Source organism: Tinamus guttatus, unplaced genomic scaffold (genome assembly GCF_059628265.1).
Source record: "Tinamus guttatus ecotype Peru unplaced genomic scaffold, ASM5962826v1 Tinamus_guttatus_pri_ptg000383l, whole genome shotgun sequence".
In the NCBI taxonomy this organism is placed as follows: Eukaryota; Metazoa; Chordata; class Aves; order Tinamiformes; family Tinamidae; genus Tinamus; species Tinamus guttatus.
In genome coordinates, this window is record NW_028288917.1 from 3,208,201 (window position 1) to 3,227,116 (window position 18,916).

The 18,916-nt window shown below is 40.0% G+C and overlaps 1 protein-coding gene across 4 annotated transcripts in view; it reads left to right on the forward strand.

Moving 5' to 3' along the window:
* The window catches only part of DLGAP2 (DLG associated protein 2), a 432,244-nt gene that overhangs the window by 57,497 nt on the left and 355,831 nt on the right, over positions 1-18,916 (forward strand). For 3 of the 4 annotated variants that reach the window (XM_088530583.1, XM_088530594.1, XM_088530590.1), the window contains exon 2: positions 12,354-12,408. The exons of the other annotated variant lie outside the window; for it this stretch is intronic. In XM_088530583.1, the coding sequence (XP_088386709.1) occupies positions 12,354-12,408 (55 nt within the window). The remainder of the gene's footprint in view (positions 1-12,353; positions 12,409-18,916) is intronic. 4 annotated transcript variants of the gene reach the window in all.

Consider the following 18,916-nt stretch of genomic DNA (forward strand, 5'->3'; position numbering starts at 1 on the left):
CACAGGAAACTAAAGCAGGCCATTGGGATAGTTTTGTTGTCAAGTCCTAGTACAAAACCATGAAATTTAATTTTTAATGAGGATTAGTTTGTTTCTAGCAGCGATACAGGGAAGAACTCTTGCTCTGTTCTACATGTTTAATTCTATGCATCTGCTGTGCAAATACAGGTATCAAGATATTTAAAATTCCAGTTCCATGTAAGCAGAAATAACACTCAAGATTCACTGCCAAAATTTGGTATATATTGTTATTATCTTAACAATAGGTGCACTTGAATCACATAATTTATTAAAGTTGTGAATTAACACGACTCCCTGTGGCAGGCCACAGTATAAACATGTTCCCCTGCACTTCCCCCTGCGCAGATCCTGGCGGGGGCAGAGCACGCCTGGCCTTGTGGAGCACTACGTGGGTGACACGAAGGCAGGAGAAGGCATCGCTCTTTCTCTAGTAAAGCCTTTAGGGGTGAGCTCCTGCGCAGGGAGCCACCAGCTGCACAGTGTCCCTGGGCTCGTGTCCAGCCCTCCTGGCGGCTGCCCTCTCTGCGGTCCCTGGGCCACTTCCACCTCCACAGCGCTCCTCAGGGGATGTCTCAGGGCTGACTTCTGCTCAGCTGGAAAGGTTTTTCCCGCTGCGTATTTCTGTTGCAGACTGTTTCGGGCACAGCCACGTCCCCCTGATGGGGGCTCAACACTGAGGTGCAGTTAGCGTTTTGGCTTCCCGCTGAGGCCGGACGAGGACTCTGGTGGTGTCCGGGAGCCCAGGCCTGTTGGTCGCAGGAATGCGGCGCGTGCAGCGGCACCGTGTCAGCCCACGCCGGGGAGGGACGGGTGCCTGGAGGAGGCCAGGACCTCTCTGTTAAAGGATTTTAAATCCTCTAGGCTGAAAACATTTATCACGATTTGCCTTACTTCACGCTAACTTTTATCAGCACAAACGATGTTGTTGTTTCAGTGGGGGACCTCATGGCACCACAAAAGCAAGCATAACCCAGGGCAGCCTTTTCCCTGGGAGAAATGCAAATTTATCATTTATCTGTACCACTGTAGTACCTAAACCTCCAACTAGGAGACCTCATAGTCTAGGCGTTGTAAAGTACATATATACTTCTTATATAATACATACACACAGGAGAAAAAAGAACTATTACTATCATTTTCTGTATTTTGGAGAACTAAAATGCACATGTTTGTTCTGGTCAAATAGCAAGCTTGCAGGTTTTTTCCTGTTCTTCCTCAAAAACCACAGATGCTTAAACATAGATAAATCGTTAACAATTCAGGAAAGATTTATTTTTATAAACAATGTCTTGCCTCAAATCACTCTCCATAGCTCACTCTTAAAGTTGTTAAACAGCTGTAGCGTTGGAGTGACTACTTTGTAAGTAGTTCTCTTACAAAGAAAACTTGCCAAGAGAGTACTTTGGCTCATTCCTAAAGCTGCTATGCTTCCATCAGGTTTGGGGGCTTTGTTTTTTTGCGTGTGGATGTAAGTGCCTTCATTATTCAAATTTAAGATTCAATAGTGGACAAAGAAATTACGTATGTTTGTTAAAAAGAAATTTTAGAGGAGAAGGAAGAACTGTGTTATAACTGAGTTACAATACTTTGTCTTAGTGGGATAGTTGAGTGCAATAATGTATTAAATGTACTGTATTAGAATTGCAGAATAATTTAGGTTGGAAGAGACTTTTTGAGAGCTTATCTAGTTCAACGTCTTAGTCAGCACAGGGTTAATTTCTAAGTTAGAGCAAGTTGCTTAGGTCTTTACGCAGCTGAGTTTTGAAAATTTCTATGAATGAGATTTCACAGCCTCTCCGGGATGTTCTTGATGTCCAGTCAGAATTTCCTTTGCTGCAACTTGAAAGCATTGCCTGTTGTTCCTTCACTGGGCAATCTAGGAGTAGAATCTGCATCTGCCCCTATAAAGCTTTTTGCATAGCAGAAGTGGACTGAGAGTCCTCCTCAGCCTTCTCTCCTCTCTTTTCTCCCTCAAGATTGCCACCGCCTTCCAAAGATGACAGAGCAAGGACTCTCATGGACACCAGCCAGCTTTGTCAGCAGCCTTGAATCACCCCACACAGCCCAGTGTGGATAAGTGGCTCAAGGCTGCAGCCCAGAGGCTCAATGAATCTTAGCAGTTGTTTTGTGTCATCCAGGCTCTGGGCAAGCAGCAAACTCCTGAGACAGCTGATCTGATCAGCAGATCAGTGTTGTCCCACAAAGCCAGGGATATTCAGCCATTTTTAGCCTTTACCTTCTGTTTTTAACGTGTTCAACATGCTCAGTCACCTTCCAAACTTTGGACTAGTCACCAGCTTCCACCACTCCACCAGAGTCCCAATCCGACTCATCCTAAAGTAGGGGCAGTCTCTGCTCATCCCTTGTTCTTTGCAATATGAGGCTTGGACCTCTGCCCGTGCAGACACTCCATGGAGATTTTTGACCAACCTTTGCAATATTAGTGCAATATAGTGTTAATATAGGTATTTCTCATTCCCGATCCACGTGAGCCACACCAGCTATCTCACATCTAGGTATGGCCATTAAGAAGGAGATGCTACAGCTGCTGGTTGTGCTGATCATAACAGATGGAAGAACACTTTGTGATATTTACCCAAAACCTGTAACTTTGCATATGTTTTTAGGTAGCGGCGTGTGGTTCAAAGACTCTCTGTCTTCTCTCAGGACTGAACCTGTCTGATGAGTTGGTTAGAAATACTTCTGTGAAGGAGAGTTGAAAATACAAGTGGGTTTGACCTGATGTATTTATTCTCATCTTTCTTTGCATTTCAAAAAAGAAATTGTGGAATCATTGGAAAAGTCTTTGTCTCTTCCTCCCTGCAGTGTTGTTCTGTCCCTTTGAGGGCATCATCATTTCCCAGAATCAGAGATGTTTTAGGAAGTTACGGACTTTGACATTGCTTGTTCCAGATTCCTGAACGTCTAGATTCCTTGATTGACAGTGCAATTATTTCAACATCAAACTGACGTGTTCCCAAAGGACCTGCATTCCTCATGCTGTGTTTAGTTTGAGGTGTCTTAAATAATTTGAGGATTTTCTGATAAGTGCAGCCAATTAAAATAATTGGACCTGGAGGTCACAGATTTATGGATCACTATAGCAAGGTCTTATCATGCCACTACAGACCGCAGTGTTCTGAAAAGTGAAAGATATAAAGGTAGTTGCTCTTTTTGGAGGGTTATTGTTTTTGGAGAGTCTAAATACTGAAGAGGAAGTCAGAAAGCAATTAGAAAGCAATGGCTGTTGACCATTATTTTCTTAAACTCTTTAATAGGGAAAAGACTGTCTTAAGGCATTGTTTTGGATCACTTCAGAACAGGGTATTTTGCAAATTTTCAGAATACATGACTTTTGTCTACATATATTGTATTCTTATAAAAGCTATGTGGAGGGAGTATACTTTGCGCGGTAACTTCTAAAAGATTTAATTATTTTAAGTGATAGTTAATCACAGGATAATTCTAATTCATCTCACTGCTGGTGCAAACCTGAAATAAGTCATAGTGATGATCATGTTTTCTTTTCTGGGTCATCAAGAAGTGAGATAACTTTCAAACTCGTGTTTGAGCTTAACTTGGCATGGTGATTTTGATGATTGCATGATAATAGGAATAACAAAATTGCTATTAAGTTTAATTATGCTATCTGAAGTCCTTTTAACATTCTTCTAGGTTTGCTTTCCCTTGTTTAAATTTCAGTCAAATATATAAAAATGATTATTCAATCAGTGAGTTCCTCTTTACCTAAATCCTCTTGTCACTTTTAGTTGAACACCCTTTCTTTAGCAGAAACATTACTTCTGTTGTTGGTAGTTCCTTAAATACTGGCAATGGTCTTTGAAAATATCCATTTTGGTTGAGACATAATATAATCTGAAAGAATGTATATGCATATTGTAATATTTTCACAATATAACTGAGCTTTATCTTCTTTAACCCATTCCCTTTTACTGAGCAAGAAATGGAGACATTATGCATATTTAAATCTACTGTAATAAATATGTTGATATGATATGAGCATATTTGATATGCTACTATGAATGTGATTTATATTTTTTTCAGTAAAATTTGTCCTTTTGACAACATCTCCATATTTTATTTATGTTCCTGATGCTTCCTTGGAAATGGTGCAATAAGGTAGAGGATGAAAAGAGAAGAAAATATGTGTATTAAAAATAAACCAAACAGATGAATCAATAGCAAGTTCTATTTTGACATTAGAACAGCATGAAATGGGCAGGAAGCAGCTCCTCAGGCCACGTCGACAGTCGGTTCCCAGGGAGGGCAGGGAAACGGGCAGCCAGCAGCGAAGGATTGAAAGCTCTTGCAAAATCTCTATTTTCAGCAATACCAGATACACTAAAAGTGGGATTCTAAGTATTTTCTCCATGAGTAATGGAGCAGGCGTTAGCTGTGCTGTTTGGAATGGGGCTGGTGCTCAGGATGTGTGCCCGTTGGGAGGACAGAGCTGCTGCAAGCTCCGCTGCTCCGTCTCAAGAGCCAGCTGCTCTAAGGACCGATTTTGTCAGTAGTTGCAGCTGGTCTTGATGAGTGTGATATCAGTTACAGCTTCAAATAAGTCTCAGAAAAAACACTGGTAATCTCTGGGTTCTTCAGGAACTGAAATGATACCCAGTGTTTGTTGATACAACCCCTTAAAAAGCGCTGCAAAATGCAATTATGCTTGTGATTGGAATGAAGTTCAAATTTAGCCTCTTGTAAGTTGGACCCATTGCATGTTGTTAGGAAACTGAAATCCAATAGCTTGACGCAATGTTTCAACACCTGGTTATAAGTACATGTCTGCTCTGGAAGAAGAAATACGGTCATGCTATAATAGCAAACCAGCTTTGATTTATAATGGTTCGTATCATGCAACAGCTTGAGAACAGGAAAGCTTGACTCCTCTTTCTGAGAGCAGATATCTGTAAGGCAAAAAATCCTGAATATTTCCTTTTTGCTTAAATAACAGGAAGGGACTAGGTTCAAGAATAGGACCTTCTCCTTTTAAGAGTGTCTATGGGAACTGTAATGTCTAACATTGTCAAATATGAAATCCAAAAGTGAAGGAAGCTTAATAATAAAAAGGAAACCAAAGTAGAATATACTCCTGTAGTGACAAGAGGCAACAAGAGACTTTCAGAGAAGTGAGATTGCAGCAGAGGAGTCAGTACTGAATTTCAAATGTTCTAAAGATGTATTTGTTTACAAACATCATCTCAAAACATCTCTATAGCAGTTGATGAAGAAATCTTGCCTAAAACAAAAGCCCTGAGGTGAAAATAAGGAAAAGAAAATAAAGCAATGTAATGAAATATGATCCTTAGACTGAAAACAATTAAAATTTCTTCTACCAGATTTTCTGAGGATAGTAGGAAGGCATCAGTGCTTAATAAATAGCAGTGGAGATAGCAGTGGCTAGGACATGCCTTCCTTTTTAAAAGAAATGATACAACATTTGAAAGATAAAAAGGTAGGAACTCTCTCACTGGATCAAGCCAAAACATCTAACCTATTCTTTCCAGTAATACACTGCTCCAGCAGAATGTACAGAGGACATTTTAGGGGATAGCTGTGTGCCCCAGGACAATTTTTTTTTTGTCTTTTGATTACAAAATTATCACTTAATGGGTCAGGCCGAGTTCTGAAACGTTTGCTCTATAATTTTAAATCTATAAACTCACATGTCTTTGTTCACTGTATCCTTGATGCATGTTCTCCTGATTATTGCTGTATTTCTGCAGTCAAAATCCTCAGTGTAATAACTTGCTGGTCAAGAGAGGAGGGGAGTTACGTTAGAGGACACTGGACAGAAGCACAAGGACCTGTGAGGTGCCTAAGGCTCTGTTCTGACTTTGGAATTACTGCAGTGCCAAGACGTGAGAAGCAGAGACAAATATCCACATCTCCTGTTGGGGCCTGATAATCACACTGAGGTCTTTCTTCTGGCAAGTTACAACACGCAGTAAAAATTCTTCACGGTGACTTCTGCCTTGAATCTTACCTATGCAGTGCTCTGACTTATTCTGGGTGTTCTGCAATTTTGGACCTGTAAAACATTCATTTTCATTCATTGGCTTGCTTCTCTGCAATGGCTTGTGGTTTAATAAACATAAATTTAAACAGACAAGAGAAAATAGTATCCATCTCCCTCTGCCATGGCCATATTACCCGTACAATTATATCTAGAGCAGAACATCTTTATCATTCGGTACCATAGGGAGGCCTGAGCACATTCATATGCAGGAGATTCTTTTAAGCGAGCAGATAACGATTTCACAGAGGCATTTTTTCACAGCAGAATTATTTTGCTTCACATGCTCCAGCTTCTCTGTGTTTTTTCTATTTTTTTTCCTTTTTTTTTTTTAAAGTTGTTTTAGGGGTTAACTTGCCAAGCTTAAAACGATTTTCTAGGAATTAATTCTACTTCCTATTAAAACACTGTAAGTATTTCATGCTGAACACTCAGAAAGCCTCAAATGTTTTCTTCTGTTATGTAATCAAGGAAATCTCCCAGAGATAAAAATACGAACTTTGCTAAATTGTAAAATATTCTGTGCTGCTCTAAAAAGCAATCTGCATATCTGTGTAACATAAGTAAATATAGATACAAATTTGAACATTAATTATAATAATTATTTACATATGCCCCTAAGCACAGCAAGCTGTAAAGAAAACAGTCATAAATAGGTCCTGATCATTATCCATTGACATCAGCTAGAAGTTTTCACTTCATTTGAGGAATCTTTCAGTCCACACTACGATCTGGAACTTGCTCCTTCTACATTTGATAACATGGCTCTATACCGTAGACCAGAGATAATTTGGCTAGTGCTAGGGAAGCCCCATGGCATTAAGGACATGCTATCTGCTGTAGCATTTATTCTATTTCTGCATTTATGAAAGTCCATTTTTAATCTAATATTGCAATTCCTTAGCTCCCAGCTGGGAGCCTTGAAAGAACTGACGGTTAAATCTTCAGCTTGATATAACTGGTAACTGTTTCTGCTTAGTTAAGGAAAAAGATGTATTCTCTAAATAGTCCAGTCTCTCTTTTTTCTTTTTTTTTCTATTTTGTTTTGTTTTGTTGAATGTGTAGCCCTGCACCTGCTGTCAGGTTTTGATTCCTATAGCTCCAATCACTTCATGTCTGATTTGGATGAAGATTCTCACTCAAATCGTCTGTCTAGGTCGAGTGGCACTCCATGAAAAAAAAATCCAGGATTTGCCTGTAAAATTAAATAAAAACCTCGGAAGAGCATGGCATTTTAAGTACTAAGGTGTGGATTACAGCATGCAAATGCTGAAAGGGAGCAGGGGACAGACGAGACATGCAGAGGGAAAGGTGACGGTTTTGCTGAGGAATTCTCCTGTCATGTTCTCCCTAGGGAGGAGGGAAGCGGAGTGGGGAGGAAGTGGGAGGAGAGCAGTGTGAAGAGGCTCTTGGATACCATGGAGATGGATGCAGTGCAAAAATCTGTGTAGTGCAGATAAGCAAGTGGGAGGCTGGTATCAAACTCCTACCAGCCAGAAAGCGGCTTTGTGCAGGGTGACCGCGCTGCAGGGCTGGGGAGGAGGAAGCGTTGCTTTAGCCTCTTCCATGACGTTTCCATACTTACTGCTTAAAAGAGAGGGAGGAAGGGACGAGTAAATGTTTTTCAAGCTTGTGACCTGTGTCATGCAGTAGTATGACTAGTCGTGTATCTATATCGAGTCTGCCAGAAATGAAAAATCACATGCTAGAGTTTTTTCCAGTCAAAATTGTCTTGCTGCCCCAGACCTGCTTTCTCTGTTTTGTCTCTTAATTTCAATTGTAATTTGATTAACTGGGCACTCATAATAAATTCATAATGCTTTTCCGTGGTTTATGAATGTGGGGAAGAAAATGTCACAGATGCAGTAGGAACTAAATGTTACTTTATCTCTGAGTAAGACAGGGTGTTTTTGAAATTCAGTCTTTGTGTAACACTGCTTTGAAAGACCGTCTCTGCTCATTTTAGGATTTCTTTGTTCTCTGCTTTTAATTTTTATGCTTTCAGTACCTGTAGGATGAGGCTGTTATTTATATCCATGGGCATGAGGAAGATGCTGTAGTTCATAAGTATTTCATTTTACTCCTCAAAATCATTGTATTTCTTAGTTTTAAACTTCAAGAAACACTAGAGAATGGTGACTGTAGTTTTCAGAAAATTGTTATTCGTGCTGTTGATTCTTCTTAAAATACAAACTTCTTCCTGTCTACAAGTCAGACTAAAGCAAGATACAAGTGCTATTCTATTGCCTTAAATAGACCTACTTGAAGCCAATAGGCAAGTTCTGAGACTACTTCACGTGAAGAGGGTTTCTACTTAGGGAAACAGTTTACTTCCTGAAAGGTCTTGTGCATACCAAAGTAGATGAGGAACGACAGGACTTAGCTGGCATAGCTGAGTATGCAGAAATTCAGAAATAACAGATTTATACCTGCCGGCTCCAGCTTTGGCTGCTTCCTTGCAAGCGTGTCTGTGCACTGTGGAGCAGCCGGATGATGGGGAATGCAGGCTGTGATCCTGGAGTTAAGGACTGTGTTGTAATGCAAATGCACAAGGCATGAACACTGAAGTCACCCAGGCTATAATGACTCTCACACTACATACTTGAGCTTGCTGTCCAAACAACATTTTTAATAGAGCTTCCTTAAATAACCTTTTCTTTATGTTCAGCTGAAGGAACCTTCTCTTACCCTGCCCTGGCAGCAGATCTCAGAGTGGCATGTGGAGGTATGCAGCTCAGAGGAGGACCGGCCCTTGGGCACTGAGTATCTTAGCTTAAGGAAGGTGGGAGCTGTTTGCATGGTGTTGCAATAGAATCAACTGAAGACCAGTGCACATCTTGCAAGCAGATAGGTGTAATCCTAGCACAGTTTTCTTACGAGCCTACATCTCCCAGAGACAGAAGTGTGTGTGTATGCACACGTATGCATGCGTGTGGAAAAGAAGATGCCTCAGCACTCGAGGGTTAAGAAACATAAACTGCTAAGTCAACCAGATATGTTTGCACCAGGTGTAGGAATGTGATGAAGCCCCAGATCTGACCAGGGGTTGTTGTACCTGAGGATCTGCTAAGCCATCCCTCTTGGACCCAGTTAGATTACCCTGTGCTCAACCTCCTGCACTCAAATCCAGAGAGGATCTCCCCTTAACTGGCAAGTTTGCCTTTAGGATTAATCCAGCATTTGGAGATTTTTTTTTGTTTAAAAGCTTAAATTTAAATGTTTTGCCTTTGGTAGAGTTTAGAAAAAATGGGGGAAGCCGTTTTTTCCCCTCCTTGTTTTCCCCATTGCCTTTTATCGAGGGGAGCTTCCTGAGCATTTATTGTCTCCTGAGGCTGCCGTGGAGGCATGAGAGTGTCTTTGCAAATTTCTTAAAATTTCAGTTTGTTTGGTAGAAATTCATAGGGTTTTTGTTATATTTTTTTTTACCTTTTCTTTTTATATATATATATATATGTTTTGCAGGCGGTAAAGGGTGTCACCTGATGGGCGACTTTAAAGAGGCCACCTGAGAGCATATATTTTAATTGGCTTTTCCTCTGAAATAGCAAAGGAAAATCTATTTAACTTTGAGCTGCAGTTACAAAGATGCTGACAGCATTGTGGATGATGTTAACTCCAGATCTCAGAGTGAGATTAAAATAAGATCTTGGGTCCTCCGAGCACTGGTCACTGCTGGCAGGAGGAGAAATGGAGGTAGGGGGCAAGTAGGGGATGGGGCCCCTTCTCTAGGGGCCACACGCTGCCCCAGAGCTCCTGGCTCTGGGGACGTGCTGAGAGTCCTTAGCACGGGAGCGGGAACCTTCTGCCTGTCTTACTGGCTGCCCTTGGTACCTCAGCATGATGCACACAATAATCCACAAGTTGAGCATTAGATCTTTCCTTGCGTGTTCGAATTTCCTACCAGTGTGGAGTGTTTTTTTTTTTTTTTTTTTTTTTTGGTAAAGGAACTCAGTATCTGGAAGTGAAATGCCACCATTTGGAATTTGACCCTCAGTGATTGAGACCAATCCAGCCTAACAGCCCTAAGAATAATATCCCCTGTGCCATTTTTGTGAGAGGCAGTCTGCAACATGTAGGGACTGTGCAGACCATCAGTAACGCTGCTGAAGAGAGGATTTGCAATTCCTCCCTCCTCCTCTTCAGCCAAGCACTTTAGCTGTCCCGTGCTTCCTTTCACCACACGGAATGGGTGAAATGACTAATAAAAGGTATTACAGGCAATACTGGCGTGAGGCATCTGCTGTTTTTACATGTACAGTGACAGTGTTTCTTAGGTCATCAAAAGGAAGTCATATAAAATCAAACGGCAGCTAGTATTCATCCTGACACATCAGGGATCCCAACATTTTCTGGCACAGGTTATTTTGTACACTGAGTCACCCATCAAAATCTTATCTTCTCATGACCCCCCATATTCTTTCACCTTTAAAGAAAGTTCGAGATAAAAAAAAATGGCCTAACAGACTTCAACACCTCTTCAAGATAACCTTTTGCAAGGCAAAATTCTACCAAGTAGCACCACTTCATTTATAGTTCAGATACCTTAAAGAAATTTGTAAAGTACTTACTATAAAAATGACAGATAGTGTTAAGTCCGGTTTTCGAATCGACAGAGAAAGAGGCAAACACCATCGATATTTTGTGCTTTTAATAATAGGAGAAAGATAATAAGTATTACCAGCTAGCTGGGGTCCGGGCTTTCCCACGCAAGGGTCACACCACGGACCCCAACTGTTTCGGTCGTCCCTCTTTTATACTGTTTTTACCCCAAAAATGTTCCCCCTCCTGTTCTCCTGTTCTGCTTTCATGTCAATGTTATCTATATTTTATTGCCGACTGGGACACCTCTGGATAAGCAACCCCTCCATGCAGACCATCCCGTCTTGCCATATATCAGGAGTCTTTGTAGATAGGCAACCCCTGCATGCAGAACGTCCTGACCTGCCATATATCAGGAGTCCTTGCAGATAGGCAACCCCTCCATGCAGAGCCACCTGTCCTGCCATTTATCAAGAATTCCTGCACTTTGAGACTAAGTATTGACTAGCTTATTATTACACTCTATTTCGTCCCTACAATAGTACTAATATTTGTAGGAGTTGGGGGGAGTATCCTACTGGAGTTGGGCATTTTTTAAGTATGGGACGTCCTGAATTCTGTAGATATAAAATAAGACATATCCCCTCTCTTTCTAGATACACTCATGAGCTTGCCTAGTTAGTTAGATATTTGGTTAAGTCCTGACTTTTAAAAACAGGAATTTGGGCTGTTATGGGTGAGAGTTGTGGGTAGTCTCCCAGACCAAAACCCCTATAGTCATCTAGGACATGGGGCTGCGGAAAGTGTCTGCCTTGAGTGTCCTAGATGATTTGTCCAAGGTCATACATTCAAAATACCCGATGTACACTTAAAATGCAGGTGTCCTAGCAGGTACTTGGGTATTGTTTTGTTTGTTTGATTGTTCGTGTACCTCTTGAGTCTTGGTGCTTGTAATTGCACTCCAGTTGTGTTTACTTGGAGAAGAATGAAGCTCTGCCAGTCTCTGCTTTTCTAACCTGGTTCATAGGAAATGATCAATCTGATGATTTTTGCAGCGCAAGTTATTGGATGATTTGCACTGTATATTAAAGAGGCATAAAGTACATAAGCTCATAGGGATCGGTTTTCCTGCATATAAAAACATTATAGGCAAGCTTTAAAACAAACATCTGGGAGATTTACTGGCATTCCTACGTACTCTACTGGCCCCTCGGTAGGTGATAACAGCCTGGATAAGGATAAAGGAAAGAATATGGTTGGAGTGTTCTGGCTCAATACGTTAATTCACAGCTGAGTGGCTGTAATGGTCTGTGTGTGCTGTTAAACCAGACACAGCTACAAGAGGAAAGTTCAGAAAAAGAAGCTAAGCTTATGAAATTTACTTCAAAATTGGGAGAGCTAAACATATGCAAGGCCAGGAATAGCAGCTTCATTGACTGCTAGTATATTATCTTGCTTTAAGCTCAGCACATTTAATTATGTGCTTATGTTCTTTTGCTCCACTTTTTAATATTGCTCTCCATGGGAGAAGGTAAGAAGAGCTTTGCAGGCAGTTAGGAAGCAGCTATTCTCATAAGGATCTTCTCTGGGTATTGTTCCTAATGAGTGGGGTTAAAATTTGCTTTGTATGATAGTTGATTCTTATCCAAAATGAGAACTCCATACTTGATCACATGTATACTGCCACAAACATCAGTTCTTCTTATGTAATGTTAAAAATGTATGTATATTAATGTCTATTTCTTTATTACAATAGGTTCTGCCTGGCATACTGCAGAAGCATTGCTGTATTTTACCTGACAGGAATACAGGTAAACTTTTATTTATGTATAGTTTGTCTGTAATACAACAAATTGCAAACACAAAACTGAATAGAGAAATCTTGTTTGTTATTTATAATCACTGAAGTTATCTTTGAGAAAGTGAAGAAATGGTTTCTTGTTAAAATGATCTGCTTTCATGTGAAGTTTTGGTATTTGGTAATATTTTAGGAGTTACTGCTTTTGTGGAGACTGCTATCAGTTTTTGCTTATAAAGGTGTTTGCATGAACCCTCCGAACAGTCTGTAGTGTTAGTTACAAAGATGTGTTTTTGGCAAGGAGAGAGGTTTAAAAGAGGAGTCTATTTTCAGTTTGGTCTTCTTGATTCTTAAAAGTTCTAAGCAGTAAGCCTTACCTGTACCTGACTCCAGATAAATATTTGCTTTACCCTCATTTCTGCCAAAGTAGGGGAGTGGAATCTAGCTCACTTTGAGAGAGTTTCATTAAGGATGCCTTGCTACTTTGCAGGAGACTTAAAGCAGGCCATTTGCGATCTGAGAAAGGCAATTGAAGAAAACAAGAACAGGAGAAAGAAATGATGGTTTAAATTCAAAAAATTATTCTGGGAGAAACAATTTTTTTGAAGAAGTTTTAAAATCCTTTTTAGAATGTTATGAATTTGATTAAACCGATTGCCTATGGAATTGTGAGCATGATTTATCAGGGTAATTTCAGAGCAGAAGGAATAATACATTTTTTGTTGTGTTTTTTTTTTTTTCTTTTGTATCTGTTTAGTAGAATATATATGAATGGTTGCATCTCTTTAAGATTTCATTCCTGCTGCCTCCAAGTAGCTACAAATTAAAACAAAACAGTTTGTTTCTTGACTTGTTATTACTAAAATTTCAGGTGCAATTTGCACTGGGCATAATTGCATAGGGAACATGACCACCGTGTTGAACTGCTGTGTGACTTGTGGTTAACTGCAATGGCTCAAAGAAAAGTTGAAATCTCATTTCCATTTTCATCTGTGAAGATGAGAAGAGTACATTATAGTAAGGTAGATAATAATATGCTGCTTCTAGAAAGGCTTTGAAAGTTTGTAATTACTGAACAGATTGTAGGTGGACTTTGGCTTTTTTTTCTTTTCAAATTTTTCCTGAAAGCTGTATTCAAGAACCCCTGTGTAATGACCACAGACAAGTCTGTGCCTGCAGACCTGTAATCTATAATCTGTGTCTGATCATCTTTGTTGTTGTTGTTGTTTAGTTTTATCTGTAATACAAGCATTTGATCCAATTTTGTGAATGGCACAACTCCTCTTGACTTGTATGTAAGTGCATCAACGAGATCTCAAAGCCAGTGTTATCTAAAGTGATGGCCTGGAGCTGGGTGGTTAGAATAAGACCATTTATCTAAGCAGAGTGAAATATGTGTTTATAATCAATAGTTAAGAAGATGCTTATCTAAACTACCAAATTCCAGTCACCTTCAGAAGTGCCTACATTTGAACTTAAGAGGGGGAAAGACCTTGTTAGTGTAAGATGTAAAAATTACTGTACAATTCAAGCACACTTAAAAATGAAAATAGCTATGTTTCTATTGTCACATATAATTGTGTGACTTCTAGGAAAACTATTTTTCATGCGTGCCTATTATGAAGCTTAGAATTGCCAGCAGGTGGCAAACTAAATAATGCAGGTGTTCCATTTTCCCCATTTGCGGCATATAAATACTTGGTGGAGAGGAGAAGAAGAAAAGGTCAGACAGGATGTGGGGGATTTTTCCGTTCCTCTCTGATTGAAAAACACTGCCTGAATTTCTAGCAGGTTACCGATGTACTTGCTGGGCTCCTGAGCGAGAGCACCTCGGCGAAGGCCGTGAGCTGCGTGTTGGCCGGGCTGCAAGGCCTCGTGCTGCCGTGGCGGGGGCGGAGGCCGCCAGCCGGCCCCTCGGTGCTCTCCAGGGGCCGTCTGCCAGAAATGGTTAATACACGGGACTTCCACGTGCCACAGCGGGAGCTGCAGTTTGCAGCCCTGAAAGGAAGGGTGCAATTGCCTTCCCGTGCTATTTATTCACCCTTTTGTGTGGGGCCTGAAGTGGCGAATTACGGCCTGTATGCCCGCTCTTTTCTCCTTCCTGTCCGTATCTCCTACCTGTTTGTGCTTAAATGGGCTAGCAGTGGCTTGGAACTGCTTTGCAGTGCAGAATTTACGTGGCTGGGAGGCTGTATCTGATTCAGTAGAGAGAGGTGAACCATTTTCTGATATGATTATATCTGAACAGACTAGTCTATGCTAGTACTAATAGTCTAATAGACTCTTCTTCAGCAGAGATTAACTAAATACATGTAGTCATGAAACCTGCTATTTGCATGCAAACATATGCATCATATATGATCATGTCCAGCCCTATTCTCATGAAGGAGCTGAGAAAAGTGGCCTAATTGCATGCTCCAAATCTGCATTTGTGTTTAGCCACTGATACTTGGAGGAATTCGGGACTGTGTAGATTTAGGCGTTGTTCTTACAGAGAAGGAGAGAGGAAGAAAGGGAAATGGACTGGGAGGAGGGGAAATGGGAGGAGGCAAATGAGGGAAGAAACATGAAATTAGATCTCCAAAACCATCAAGGAGTGATACAGATGCTGTGGGGTCCAGGTCTAGGAACACAGCAGTAGCTTCCCACATGTTTACATCTGCACAGTAGTTGAGGAATGTGTGCATACACATACAAATCTCATAGTAAAAATACTGAATGCTGATAGTTGGTTGCTTTCAATAAGTTTTCTTATTAGATATTGATGTCTCATTTCTTGCATTTTGTTTATTTGTGGTTTCTACTTAATAATATTTTTACTAATAAAAGTGCAGAGAGCATTGACTTATATAATGTATATTCACTACTGTGTTATGCTTGTATCCAGAACCTGTCTTTGTCACATTTCCCACGCTCCAAGACAAAAGGTCCTGAAGCAGAAACTTTTATTTTGTAGCTCTCTTTCCATTCCACAATCACCGTTTAATAGCTGTGTTGATGTTCCTTCTTGCTTTCTTCCCACCTCCTGTAAGTTAACCAGATAGCAATAACTGGGGTGAATTAGCAGTTATAAAGTTAATGGGAAGAAAACCAGTTACAAGCCCTGTACATGTATCACTAACAAGATTGCAAAGGAAAACAATGCAAAGGTGCTGATGACCTGGTGGGGAGCAGCTTTCTCATTTCCTTGAATTATATCAAGCTCCAGCTGGGAGTAATAACCCACTCCTTTTGGGGGGACACCCACCACCCTCTAAGTACAAGAGCAGCCATGCAGCCAGCTCTAATTCCCTTTGTAAATATTTCCCAACAGTGATCCAATCCATCCTCTATCTTCAGGAACTCTTTAGCTAAGTCAGAAGCCTTCCCCCCTGCTTTTCTTACTTAGTATGATTTTTACAAACTGTAGCCAGATACTGATGCTGTCCTCCTCGTAGCCTTCTGCAAGGCTTGCAGTTATGATAATGCTTTAGGGAAGTCTTTACACAGTATTTGCTTCTACTCTGAAAATAAAGATAGTATATCCAGATATGCTTGTCAACCTTTTAATACAACATACTTTGGCATTCCTTTTAATATATATATGTGTGTTTATGTGTGTATGTACAGACACACACACACCCTGACCTCAGGAGTGGGAATACAGCTTTGAAACAAAGTCAGTTTAGAAAAGGTCAGCCAGAAAAGTCATTACTGGAATTGATGTCTTTAATGTGTATGTTATTCTTTTTTTTTTTTTTTTCCCAGCCTTCCTTTAAATGGTTAGAGCTCTTTAAGTGGTATATGTGAGTTGCTCCAGCTGTAGAAAATAACAGGGAACATATATGTGGAAGTATCTGCTTTCGTGTATGCTATATTTAAGACTTAGAGCAGCTAGGTGAATTCCATGGGATTTTACACCAGACGTCCCTATATCCTGATCTGGCAAAGGAAATGATCCTCAAAGCAACTAAAAATATATTTAGTATAGTATAGAATGAGTTATCAATGGGAATCATTATCTGAATATCATCTATGGATTTTCTACTATTGCTATCTTTTGCCATCATATTAATGACTTTAATACGTCTTTAATACGTTTGGACTGCTAAATTTGGGCTTATTCTTGCCATTACAGATCCCCCAAAAGAAAAGGATCAATAGTCACTAAATGTTTAATGGTCTGATTTGTTCTCTGATGGTTTAAGCTCGGATTTCCTCTCTGATGGTGAAGTAGAAAATAGGCTCAATACAGTCTACCTACATGAACTTGGCTGATTTGATTCTGATAGTATCTCTGTTAAAGTTCAAAGAACACTCTTGTAAAAAATGGATTTATTCTGCCACATGTTTTTTCTTCATCATCCATTTTCAGGTCAGCTCTTACGTGCTGATATTGAACTTGCACAAGACATTCAATCCCTTGTTATAATATATTTTTTTTTGTCTACTGTATTGGCTAAAAATATATTGGTTACACTTTGTTTTAACATTCTGTTCCCTACAAAGAATGGATAATATCTACTTGAAAAGGTGGTAATTGCTTTAGGTACGAAATAGGGAGTTTAATAATAACCAGTCTTGTTTGGGTAAAGTGTTGCCCAAGACCGTAATGTTTTATCCTTCTCTTGTTTGCTTTTATTCCTGTTGCTAGAAGAACAAATATTGGACAGGAGAATAATCTAAGATGATATTAAAAAGAATTCCTCCATGAAGCTTTACTAAATTGGGTAAAGAACTAAAATTATCTCTTCCCCACCACACCTCCCCCCCAGCCGCATACACTCTATCTACAGTTGGGTTGCTTTAGTTACTTTTAAAATAAAAGGAGTATGGATTGGTGCTTAAAAGCAGTGTGGTTTATAACTAGTGAATATGTTACTAGTTACTTGTTATTTTTATATATATATGTATATATGTATTTATATTTTATTTCTTTCCTTATTTAAAAATAATACCTGTTTATAAAAAAAAGCCATTCCAGTCTCATAATGCATGTGTATCCACCATACAGCAGCCAGGTAGATTTCTCAGAAAGAGTTACATGATAGTGTTTAGAAGCTAAAGTTCTCATTAAAAAATCACTAATATATTGCATCCGATCAGTCCGAAGTGTTTTATTAATCGTGATCAATGTGCCAGTGAGACAAAGCAATTTTATTTCTCTGTTTTACAGAAAAGGGAATTAGATCATCTGCTAGTGCAATACAAGAATATTCACCACGGTTACATATAATCCTATTTAGAAGCCCTTTGCTTAACTTCAGACCGTCCTTCTACTTTTAAAAGGTAGCTATAGATTTCAGGCCGTCCTGCAGGCTTCACCTGCTGTCTGCTTGCCGAGTCCAACATGAGCGCGCTCATTCAGATGCTCAGCTGCAGACTGCCTGCTGGTGCTTTCCAGCCCTGTTTCCATGGAAATGGGAATTAGAGGGGTGAAAATAAAGCGAGGGTAAGTATTTTCTTAATCTTCTGCTTAATCCGGAAGTTCTCATACCTTGGTATCAAGGTTGTTTTGCTTTTAGCTGGCTAGTCATACAGAGCAAGGTTTTGCTTAAAAGAAAAAATATGTGATTTTTCTTTTTTTTTTTTTTTTTTCTTGACAGTCGAGCTGCTTTGAACAATACTTGTTACTGGAACTCTGTAGAGGTTTATGGGCTCACCAAGAAAGTGTGAAGAAGGGATAATCGAACTGGACTGTGTAGGGATAAACTGAGGAAAGGGTGAGACAGGATCAAACAGCGGAACCAATAGCCGGGACAAAACTTGTCAAATGCTGCTTGCGTTCTGAAAAACGTTGACAGTGATTAATTGGTGGATAGTGGCACATTAACTTGCATGAGTAGAAAAAATTCAGAGAAGGACTAATTTAAATGCTTAGGTTGAATTTAAAACAGAAAATGTCACCTAATGCATTCTGAAATTACCATAGGTTTCTCTTTTTCCCTGGAGATTGCTGCTTTCTCTTCTCTTTTCCTCTCTACTACTGAATCCAGCACATGAGCAAAGGCAGCATTGTGCAGACATGAGCTATACAGCTGTGAGCATGGCGATGTCAACTCTCCAGTTACTGCAAGCGTCATATTCTTATAGACCCTCTCTTGCCCTTTCCCCACTGGTTGAACCCAAGCTTCCCATTGGCTTTTCCTTGGGAAGAGGAGGACTGGGGTCTCCAGAGCAGGCCGCTGTTTCTTTTGCACTGGCTAAAAGTGATGAATCAAACCATCAAATGAAGAATGGGAAGGGTCCAGGCCCATGTCATGCCTACGTCTTTCTTCGTGGATGTTTTACCCTATTTTATTCAGCTTCCTCATGTTCCACTGTTACTCCACTTTTCCTTTTACATTGCCTGAATTTTCTGCTGCAAATTAAGTGCATTACCTGCTACAGGCTGTAGGTGCATTCCTTTTCCCAGCTCCTTGGAGATACCCTTTATATATCTGAAGATGGTTATCCTTTCTTCCCTCCTCATCTAGGCCAAGCAATTCCATTTCTCTGTTGTTTTTTATGAGGTAGTAGCATACACCTTGACCTGAATTTGT